The following is an 11,620-nucleotide window of genomic DNA, read 5'->3' on the forward strand; positions in this document are numbered from 1 at the left end:
AGGCTCCAAAGCCACAGAGAAACCCTGTCTCGAAAAACCAAAAAAAAAAAAAAAAAAAAAATCTCAGAATTACCGACAATAGGTGAATACATACATGTATACATACATATGACCACTGACATAGATACATGTAAGAACAGTCACCTGTGCCTAACATCAAACACAGCCACTGATGAAGTGACAGATGCTGAGACAAGAAAACAGCTGTCTGATGTTACACGGGTCACACCCAGACATGGCCACAACAGGACAGAGTTACTTCCAGTGAAGAGATAGTCATTTGGCCCCAAAACACAGATCATGTGTGCAGTTCATCACCATGAGTCACAGAGCCATGTGGGTACACCATTTCCATGTGTTCTGTCTCCTCTGAGGCTCATGGCAGGTCCTACACCCAGGGATGACATGTCAGACATGATGGGCTGCAGAGATGGCCCAGGTTCACTTCTCAGCACCAAGAAGGGGGCTCTCGCCTGTTCTCCCAGCCATTGTGGGCACAGATAGGCACATTGTGCAGGCAGAAAAACAAAACAAACACACACAAAAAAAACATACGTATAAAATTAAATTACAAAAAACAAACTTAAGGGGTTGGAGAGATGGCTCAGTGGTTAAGAGCATTGCCTGCTCTTCCAAAGGTCCTGAGTTCAATTCCCGGCAACCACATGGTGGCTCAAAACCATCTGTAATGAGGTCTGGTGCCCTCTTCTGGCCTGCAGACATACAGACAGAATATTATATGCATAATAAATAAATAAAATATTAAAAAAAAACTTAAAAAAAAAAGGTAGACATAACCAGGTATGGTAACACAATCTCTAGTCTCAGCGCTGGGAGGTTGGAGGCAGGGAGACAGGGAGTTCAAGGTCACCCTCACAGAATTCAAGCCTAGTCTGGGCTTACTGAAACCCTGTCTCAAAAACAAATCAAGGGGCCAGAGAGATGGATGACTCCCAATCTCATGACTTGAATTTGTTCCCCAGCACCAAGATGGAAGGAGAGGATGGACTCCGGGTTGTCAGGTGACCACCACACACGTGCTGGGAGTACTGGTGCACGCCACCACAGCCAGGTCAATCAGTGCTTCATCCACTAGCAAGGACTACTACGGCTCGCTACAGCTGAGCTACAGCCACAGATCAGTGTGAGTACGGGTGTGCATGCCACTGTGCGCATGTCAAAGGTACCAGTCCTGGCCTTCTGTCCTGTTAGAGGCAGGAGCCTCCAAAGAGTCCTCTACCTACCATGGACTGTAGGAGTGCTCGGACTCCACACACCAGCCGCTGAGCCACGTGTCTTCTAGGGTCACATTCAGACCCTCACAGGAGAAGGCAGGCACTCTTATCTGCTAAGTCATTTCCCATTCCCCTAGACAGTTTTCCTACAACTTAATTTTGAAGGCCTGAGAGATGGCTTGGATGTTAAAGGAGCTTACTGCCCTTCAAAACGATGCAAGTTCAGTTCCCAGCACCCACACTGGGTGGCTCACAACCATCTGTAATACCAGTCCCAGGAGGATCTGATGCTCCTGGCCTCTGTGGGCACCTACACTCAAGTGTACAGACATGCCACACACATAATTTAAAATAATAAAAATAAATATTTAAATTTAATTTTGAGCTGAGCAGTGGTGTCACATGCCTTTAATTCCAGCAGTCGGGAGTCAAACGCAGGCAGATCTCTGGGAATTCAAGACCAGCTTGGTCTATAGAGTGAGTTCCAGGACAGTCATGGCTACAGAGAGAACACAGAGAAACCCTACCTCAAAAAAAAAAAAAAAAAAAAAAAAAAAAAGAAAGAAATACAATTTAAATTTGAGATAGGCTCTCACTATGTAGCCCAAGCTGACCTGCTTGGTTTGGGCAGCGTGCTACCACAGCTAACCTTTCTTCTTAAGAGTCCAAGTTGAGCCGGGCGATGGTGGCGCACGCCTTTAATCCCAGCACTCGGGAGGCAGAGGCAGGTGGATCTCTGTGAGTTCGAGACTAGCCTGGTCTACAGAGCTAGTTCCAGGACACAGGACAGGCTCCAAAGCTACAGAGAAACCCTGTCTCGAAAAACCAAGGAAAAAAAAAAAGAGTCCAGACTAAGGCATTTTATCATAGTAATGAAAAAATAAACTAGTAGAAGGGCCTTGACATCTCAGAAGTGACAACAGCAACAACAAAAATGAGGACTAAAAGGAGTCATACACAGAGGCCAGACAGTCAGACACAAACATAGTGACACTCATGTGGCCCACAGTTAACTGGGCTGGCGGCAGCACCTCGGTGTAGTGGCAGCTGCATGAACACATACTAGGTGGACCATGGACGCAGCCTCTGGCACAGCCAGCCCTGACACCCTCAGGCCACCATCACTCACATCAGGGGCCCATGGATGCCATTCTGGATGCTGGTCAACAGCCGCGGGGGTGCCACCTCATGGCACAGGTAGTGGCTGGAGTCGGCGGTCAAGCGGAAATAGCCATCCACCAGGGCCACAAAGGACAGGGCTTCAGCCCGGGAACGGAGGCACAGCAACTGTGGGCCAGGGGGCATGGTCAGGGAGCCTGTCAGGACAGGCCCGAGCCACCTCCACCAGCCTGCTGCCCAGGGGCCCCACCAAACACTTGTTGTCCTGAAGGTGGATGCGCACGTGACAGTCCTTTAGCACTACATGGGAGATGTCCTGGAAGTCGCAGAAGTAGGTCCAGGATGGCTCCCCAGGACTCTTGGCCAGCTGCTCGGCAACCTCAGGGGCCTTGAGTTTCTTCCCAGATCGGTTGCCTTGGGGATTCCCTCTGCTGTTACCTCTTGCAGATTCCTAAAAGCCACGCCAGGGAGTCGGGGGTGGAGGTGGGGTGAGGCAGGGAACACACAGGACAAGGATAGTTTATAGTTTACTGTATGTGCATTGGTGTTTTGCCTGCATGTGAGTCAGATCTTGGAGTTACAGACAGTTGTGAGCTGCCATGTGGGTGCCAGGACTTGAGCAGTCAGTGCTCTTAACCACTGAGCCGTCTCTCCAGCCCTGGCAAGGTTAGCTTAATTTCCCCTCAAAGGTCAGAAGGAAGCTGGGCTTAAGCTTCCAACTCCAAAAGTCAGAAAGTTGCAGGAAGATCGACATGACTTCAAGTCCAGCCTGGGCTACACAGCTGAGCTCTGGGTCAGCTAGAATCACAGTACACAGTACATAAGACACTAACTCAAAAAATAAAAATAAGCTGAGCAGTGGTTGCACACGCCTCTACTCCCAGCACTCAGAAGGCAGAGGCAAGCAGATCTATGAGTTCAAAGCCAGCCTAGTCTACAGAATGAGTTCCAGGACAGCCAGGACTACACAAAGAACCCTCTTCCAAAAAACAAAACAAAACAAAAATAAATAAAGAAAAATAAACTCTCAATGGTCAGGAAGATGTCTCAGCGGGCAAAAGTGCTTGCTTCCAAACCTGATGACTGGAGTCTGATTCCCAGAGAGAAACCCACTTCCCCAAGAGATCACCTGACCTCTATGTGCACACCCTGCCCTGCCCTGCCTCCAGGGTCAGAGGACAGGGCTCACTGGAGCTACCCTGAGGAGCCCACAGCTGAGTGCTCACCTGGATCTGTAGTGGACGCCACTGGATACCTCTGGTGCCTGTCACCAGTACCTCGTGGGTGGGAAGCCTGGTGGCCAGCTCTGGGCCTGGGTCCCCAGTAGTCTGCCCACTGTTCTGGATGTAGCAGGGGTCCCTCTCAAGCTGGTCCAGCACCTCCAGATAACACACTGGTATGTGCTCTGAGCCAAATCGAGGAGCCAGCCGCTCCAGGGTGGCCAAGTACTTAACCATCACAACCTGCTGGGAGAGGTGGCCAGGCCGAAAGGCCCGCAGGAATCGCCGGAAGACTCTGCGGAGACGCAGGCGCGTGAGCGCATTGTGCTGACGGATGTGCTGGCGGAAGGAACGAGGGATGCAGTTCTTAAAGCTGAAAGAGGACACAGGGAACATGTCAGAGCCTGGGTAGCCAGAAAGGCTGGGTGACATGGGGTTAGTGGCTGAACCTCTCTGCTGCCTCATGTAGACAGCAGGCCTATGTCATGAATGCAGGAATAAAGACCCTAATCCCAGCACTATACAGTGAAATTCTGTCTCAACAGTTTTTATTTTTACTCCTCGTGTGTGTGTGTCCCCACAATAGTTGGAAGAGGGTGTCAGATTCCTTGGAACTGGAGAGTGGGTGTGAGGCTCCATGGGGGTGCTGAAAACTGAACTCCGGTCCCCTGCAGGAGCAGTGAGTTTGAGGCTCCATGCGGGTGCTGGAAACTGAACTCCGGTCCCCTGCAGGAGCAGTGGGTGTGAGGCTCCATGTGGGTGCTGGAAACTGAATTCTGGTCCCCTGCAGGAGCAGCCAGGAGCACTCAGCCATCTTTCCAGCTCCTTACCTTACCTTTTATAGTAGCCCAGGTTGACCTCAAACTTGAAGTAATCTTCCTGGATCTACCTCCAGAGTCCAAGAATAATATGCATACCACCATATCTGGTCCTATTTTTTAAAATTTATTTGTTTGTTTGTATTTTATGTGCATTGGTGTTTTGCCTGCATATGTCTGTGTGAGGGCATTGGAACCCCTGGGACATGAGTTATAGACAGTTGTAAGCTGCCATGTGGGTGCTAGGAATTGAACCCAGGTCCTCCGGAAGAGCAGTCAGTGCTCCTAACTGCTGAGCCATCTCTCCAGTCCCTGACCCTGTTTGTCTTGTAATTCTTCTGTCTCAGCGCACTGGTGACTATGGCTACAGATCTGTGCCACATGCCTGGCCAGAGACAGGGTCTTCTGAGCTTCCAGAAACTGCCTTCCAGAAGTCTATATCCTGTACCCACAGGGAACCCCACTTCTAAAGGCTGGGCTTTTTTTTTTTTTTTTTTTTTAATTTGGTTTTTCGAGACAGGGTTTCTCTGTGGTTTTGGAGCCTGTCCTGGAACTAGCTCTTGTAGACCAGGCTGGTCTCGAACTCACAGAGATCGGCCTGCCTCTGCCTCCCGAGTGCTGGGATTAAAGGCATGTGCCACCACCGCCCGGCAAGGCCGGGCTTTTATAGGGTTCTTTCTTTTCTTTTTGAGACATGGTCTCTATGTAGCCCTGGCTGTTCTGGAACTCATTATATACAGTAGGCTGTCTCAGATGCACAGAGGTCCTCCTGCCTCTGCCTCCAGAGGACTGGGATTAAATGTGTGTTCTTCTATACTCAGCCTGAAGTAATGTCTTCAAAAACAGAGTAGGCTGGCCGGGCGGTGGTGGCGCATGCCTTTAATCCCAGCACTCGGGAGGCAGAGGCAGGCCTATCTCTGTGAGTTCGAGACCAGCCTGGTCTACAGAGCGAGTTCCAGGACAGGCTCCAAAGCCACAGACAAACCCTGTCTTGAAAAACCAAAAAAAAAAAAAAACAGAGTAGGCTGGGGAGTGGTGTTATACTCCTTTAATCCCAGTATTCAGGAAGCAGAAGCAGGAGGATCTCTGAGTTTGAGGCCAGCTTGGTCTACACAGAGCAAGTTACAGGACAGCCAGGGCTACACAGAGAAACCCTGTCTCAGAAAAAAAAAAGGGGAAAAAAGAAAATAAGAAAAACAAAGTAAATAAACAAGCAACATAAATAATTAATGTATACTCTCTGAATCCACTCAATTCTTCTACATTTCATGTTTGTATTTTTTTTTTAAGACTGTATTATTTGCCAGGTGGTGGTGATGCACACCTTTAATCCCAGCACTTGGGAGGCAGAGACACGCGCATCTCTGTGAGTTTGAGACCAGCCTGGTCTACAGAACGAGTTTCAGGACAGGCTCCAAAGCTACAGAGAAACCCTGTCTCAAAAATAAATAATAAAGACTATATTATTATATTATTTTTTATGTGCGTGCTGTGTATGTGCCTGTGCATGCCAGTGAAAGCCAAAAGAGGGTTTGGTCCCTTGGGGCTGGAGTTATAGACCATTGTGGGTCACCCAGTGAAAGTGCTGGCAACTGAACTCAGGTCCTCTGCAGAGTCAGTGTTTGCATTTCCTTTAGTACCCAATCTGCTTTACCAGATGTGAGCTTCCAGAGGTGACCCTGTGTGAGTTCACAGCTAGCGATCAGTGTTTGCTGAATAAACCAAGGCAACATGAAAGGTCCACCCTGGTGCCCTGGGCGTGGGAGGCTCCAGCCACTTACTCCATTGCCACTCACCTGATCTCTCTGGCCATCTCCTCCAGGGGGACACCGCGGCAGAGAGCAAGGTGGCAGAGGTGCAGAAAGGCCATGCCCAAGCTCTCATTCTTAAAGTGATGGATCTCTTCCTCACTAGACAGGTCCCGCAGAGACACCACGTCATTCATGAACTCATGTTTTCCCTGAGGGGTAGAGGGGTGCATAGGAAAGGGGAGGGAAGGTGTTTGCTTTATTGCCAACAAACTCTAACTCCCTGCTTCTAGCACCTTGTGGGGAAGGGAGAGACAAGTATTTTTCTAGAAAGAGCAAATGCACATCACAGAAACACCATGTACACCGCCTCCTCATGATTTGGAGACCGTGTCAGACATTACTAATCACACGGAGCACTCATTCACTCCAACTTCTTTTGGTAAAGACAGCTAAAAGACCCCAGCTAGTACGGACTGAATCGTATTAGCTGCAGTGGAGTGGGAAGTGGAGGGAGTCTTTCCATCCCTGCTCATACCTGCTCAAAGAGGTATTCAAATGAGGCGGAGTCCAGGAGCTGCACACCCTGCTCTGACCCCGGGGAACCACAGCGGTACACAGCTGGCTCTTGGGGACTCATGCCATGCCAGTTCCGGAAGTAAAACCTACAAGAAGGGAAGGAGAAACAGAGCCAGGCAGGAGGCTTGATGGGTAATTAACGTTGTGTTCCACCTGAGAGACTGTGGCGTGGTGGATATCCTGCACTTCCCTCTACACCTGTGCTGTGGCGCTTGTGAACACACACACCTTCCAAGAGACCTTCACTTACCTCATTCGGAAATACAGCCTTAGGCTCACATCTTGGGATGTGTCTAGGACGTGGTTTGGGGGCAGCCAGACCTTGGCCTGTGCATCATAGAGGGCAAAGAGATTCAGGCAGGGTGGAGTGATGCCTGGAAGACGGAAGACGGGAGGGATGAAGTCAGAAGCCCCATCAGCTGCAGACCTTAGCTCTGAGGACGCTGCAACTCACTAACTCCTGTCACATACTCTTCCCATGCCTCTCCTGTCTATGACTTATCAAATACTGAAAGACACACAGGCAGTTCAGAAGTTCCAGCATGTCAATGCTTCCCAGAACTACGTTTCCCAGATTCCTTTGCAGCTAAAATAGGAACATTGGACTAAGTGGCATGTGATTCCAGAACTCTGGAGGCTAAGGCAGAACAAAAGTCATTATCTGCTACATATAAGTTGGAGGTCAGCCAGAGCTACATGAACCCGTCTCAAAAACAAAACAAAACAGGTGGCACATCCCAGCACTCGGAAGGCAGAGGCAGGTGAATCTCTGTGAGTTCCAGGTCAGCCTGGGCTACAGAGTAAGTTTCAGGACAGCCAGGGCTCCACAGAGAGACCTTGTCTCAGCACACACTTAACACACAAACAAACAACAAGAACAAAGGTTTCAGCCTGTCAGATAAACACAAATTGCTCTCCAAAGTTATTACACATAACTTCACTACAGGTTTGATAAGATAAGGTACATAGCTTGTGAAACAGCTTTCTTTCTTTTTTGTTTTTGTGACAAGGTTTCTCCCTAGCTTTTGTGCCTGTCCTGGAACTAGCTCTTGTAGATCAGGCTGGTCTCGAACTCACAGAAATCTGCCTGTCTCTGCCTCCCGAGGGCTAGGATTAAAGGCGTGCGCAACCACGCTTTCTAACACGCCAACTGCTTTACTCTCTGCCTCAACCATTCCACGACTCCCTATTACTGCCCACTGAGAAATCCCAACCCCTTCAGTGCTGAGTGACCAGGATCTGGCTTCTTTCTCTGATGCTTGATTTGAGATGGGCCTCACAGAGCCCAGGGTGTTCTCTAAGTCCATATGAAGCTGAGGTTAGCCTTGAATTTTTTTCTGTGCTTCCTGCCTCCACTTCCCAGAGTACTGGGACGACAGATTTGCCCCATTGAGCCTGGCTCAGCGGTGCTGGGAATGGAAGCTAGGGTTCTGTGTGTGCTGGGTAAGTGTTCAACCAGGGTGAGTGCCAACTTCAGCCCTAAGCCTCAACTTTTACTTCCTTTTCCCAGTTCTTAGAGCCGCACCCCACTCAGCCTGAAGGTCTTTTGGTTCCTCAAACAGGGTGGTACCCTGGACCTGTGCGGAGGCCATTTTCTCCATAGAGTTCAGGTCCCATTGGTCACATCAACACAACAGAAAGTCGGGCAGTGAGAGATGTGGCAGTCAGATTGCCAGCACACTCCCTGTGACGGTCTGAACACGTCCTAGCATTCACAAGCTGAAATCTTAATCAACAAAGCATGTGTTAATGGAATTCAGGGCAGAACTTTGGACGCGTGACTAGTCTAAACGAGGTTGGGGGTGGGACTAATGACAGCTTTAGTGCCTTTATTTGGCAGATACAGAGGATAGAAATTAGAACTTTGCACAAACTGGGCAGGTTCCACTGAGCCACACCCTAACGTCACACTGGGGGATTCTGGGAAGGGGTTATAACACTGGGTCACATGCCAGCCCCTCACTGGGGGCTTGTTTTTTTTTTTTAAAGATTTATTTATTTTTATGTGCATTGGTGTTTTGCCTTGTATGTCTATGTGAGGGTCCCAGATACCCTGGAACTGGAGTTACAGACAGTTGTGAGCGTGCTGGGAGTTGAACCCGGGTTCTCTGGGAGAGCAGTCAGTGCTCTCCAGCACTGAGATGAGCATTTCTAGGCAAGAGCCTCACACGTATTTTGAGACAGGGTCTTCTTGTGTAGTTAGTTTGGCCTGGAACTTGTGATCCTCCTGCCTCAGCTTCCCAAGTCTGGGATCACAGACACCCCCGGCTCAGCAGCGTTTTCTTTCCTTGCCCTCTAGAATAAGAGCCCCCCACTGGCCCCAACTTAAGCTGGCACTCAGACTCACTCTTCTTTGTCCAATGAGTATAAACCACACCACCAGCTGCTCCTCCCCAGGCTCCACACTCACCGACTTTGTGTGCAATCTGGATGCAGATGTCCTCGGCAGTCAGAGGCGTCTGGCTGAAGGTGACCCAAGGCTCCCCACCCTCCGGCCCAGCCCAGTGCAGCAGCACCATCAAGCTTTCCGTGGGTACGAGGGGCTGAGCTTCGGTGCCATCTGCCCTGCTGTCTTCCGACATGGTTCTCCGCCCACACAGAGGCATAGCTGCCACCATTCACTGCTGGTTAAGGACAGGTCGTTAGATTCAGGCCACAACCCAGAGGACTCTTAACTCCTCAGCCTCCCACGCACCCAGGCTGAAGTCCAAAGGAAAGAGAGGGGGTCTTGCCCTCCCTCAGCCTCAATACATACATACAGTTGTTTGTGGGCAGGAATGCTGAGTGACTTGAGACTGCTGGTTATAACGGTAGCAAAGCCGTCTTATAGTTTTGTTTAATTTTGTGTATTTAGACAGCCTCATGTAGTCCAGGCTCGCCTCCAACTTAATACTGTACCTTTTCTTAAAGATCTCTGCTGTATGTTGGGGTGCCCACGGGTGTGGGTGCCCACGGGTGTGGGTGCCCACGGGTGTGGGTGCCAGAGAAGACATCTCCCATTGAACTGGAGTTCCAGGCAGCCATGAGCCACTCGATGTGGGTGCTGGGAACCGAACTCCAGTTCAGCCTCTGAACCTAACCATATAACTAAGCCTCATTTGTGTTCTTTTTAAACAATTCTCACTCAGGAGGCAGAGGCAGGCGATCTGGGTTCAATACCATCTGGTCTACAGGGCGAGTGCCAGGCTAGCCAGGCCTACACAGAGGCCTGCCCCAAAACAAACGAACAAAAAGCAATTCTCAGGCAACTCAGGCTGGCCTCAAATTTACTAAGTAAACAAGGATGTTCTTTTTTTAAAAAAATATTTATTTATTTATTATGTATACAATATTCTGTCTGTGTGTACGCCTGCTGGCCAGAAGAGGGCGCCAGACCTCATTACAGATGGTTGTGAGCCACCATGTGGTTGCTGGGAATTGAACTCAGGACCTTTGGAAGAGCAGGCAATGCTCTTAACCACTGAGCCATCTCTCCAGCCCCGACAAGGATGTTCTTGCAGTCTGATCCTAATGTTTGAATCTCAAATGCTGGGATTACAGTTGTGCAACTGCGTCTTTGGCTTTTTAATGTACCTTTTTAAAATTAATTAATTAATTAATTAATTTTTGAGGCAAGGTTACACTGTGTAGCTCCAGTGGTGGCCTGGAACTCACAGAGTTATGCTTACTTCTGCCTCCAGAGTCTGGCCTGTGTGTCAGCCCAGAATATTAGAGCATGCCTTGAATCTCAGTACTTAGGAAGCAGAGGCAGGCAGATCTCTGTGAGTTCGAGGCCAGCCTGGGCTACAGAGATAGTTCCAGGACAGTTAGGGCTACACAGAGAAGTCCTGTCTCTAAAAACCAAAAATGAACAAACCAATAAACAACAACAAAATAAAAACATGTGTCACCTACCGCCCACGAAGTATTTATTTAGTTCGAAACAAGAGCTCATTGTGCTATTTCCAGACTGCTCTTCAATCCCTACATTCAGTCAATCCACCTGCCTCAGCCTTCCAACTAACCAGGACTACAGGTGTACAGAGTGCCAGCAGACTGACCCCTCCTGTCTTGTGTTTGGGAGGGCAGAGGTTCGCGAGGTCTGCCTACAGCTGCTGGGGCCTCTTCCTCCAAAGCCTCCTGACTGCCAGAACCGCAAACACGAGTCACCACAGTCCGCTTTCTCCTTCAGTAATCTTATGGCAGTGTGAACAGCCACTCTGAGGTGCACCACAAGGAGGGGAACATTTGCCCACTACCCCAGTACTTCAGAGGGATCAAAGTCAGGATCACATACCTAAGGTAGTGGAGGCCAGCCAGGGATACATAAGATTCTGTCTTCACGTAAACAGATAGTGGCCTGGGAGATGGTTCAGTGGGCAAAGGCACCTGCCGCCAAGTCTGGAGACCTGAGCTGTACCCTTGGCCCCCACATGATGGAAGGAGACAAGTGGCTCCTAAAATTGTCCTCTGGGCTACACCAGTGCTCTACATACCCTTATAAAAACAGCATAACAGGGCTGGAGAGATGGCTCAGTGCTGAAGAGCACTGACTGCTCTTCCAGAGGACCCAGGTTCAATTCCCAGCACCCACATGATAGCTCATAACTCTCTGGAACTCCACTTCCAGGGGACCTGACACCTTCACACAGATATACACGCAGGCAAAACACCAAAGCACATAAAATAGAAATTAAGAACATAAAAATACCATAAATAAAAATAAAATAGGGGTGGTGGTGGTGCACGTGCCTTTAATTGGAGAACTTGGGAGGCAGAGACAGGTGGTTCTCTGTGAGCTTAAGGCCATCCTGGTCTATAGCATGAGTTCCAGAACAGGCTCCAAAGCTACAGAGAAACCCTGTCTCGAAACAAAACAAAACAAAAACCAAAAACCAAAACAAACAAAAAAATCTTTTTTT

General features: G+C 49.3%; 1 protein-coding gene across 1 annotated transcript in view; it reads right to left on the minus strand.

Annotated features, from left to right (window-relative positions):
• Tyk2 (tyrosine kinase 2) overlaps window positions 1-11,620 on the minus strand; it is a 25,332-nt gene that overhangs the window by 10,669 nt on the left and 3,043 nt on the right. Inside the window, exons 2-8 of the mRNA XM_026778911.1 lie at window positions 9,130-9,343; window positions 6,970-7,093; window positions 6,679-6,805; window positions 6,189-6,352; window positions 3,581-3,947; window positions 2,605-2,805; window positions 2,365-2,522 (exon numbers count right to left, since the gene is read on the minus strand). Coding sequence (XP_026634712.1) covers window positions 2,365-2,522; window positions 2,605-2,805; window positions 3,581-3,947; window positions 6,189-6,352; window positions 6,679-6,805; window positions 6,970-7,093; window positions 9,130-9,337 — 1,349 coding nt within the window. The 5' untranslated portion in view covers window positions 9,338-9,343. The remainder of the gene's footprint in view (window positions 1-2,364; window positions 2,523-2,604; window positions 2,806-3,580; window positions 3,948-6,188; window positions 6,353-6,678; window positions 6,806-6,969; window positions 7,094-9,129; window positions 9,344-11,620) is intronic.

The sequence above is a fragment of the Microtus ochrogaster genome, chromosome 5 (genome assembly GCF_000317375.1).
Source record: "Microtus ochrogaster isolate Prairie Vole_2 chromosome 5, MicOch1.0, whole genome shotgun sequence".
Taxonomy (NCBI): domain Eukaryota; kingdom Metazoa; phylum Chordata; class Mammalia; order Rodentia; family Cricetidae; genus Microtus; species Microtus ochrogaster.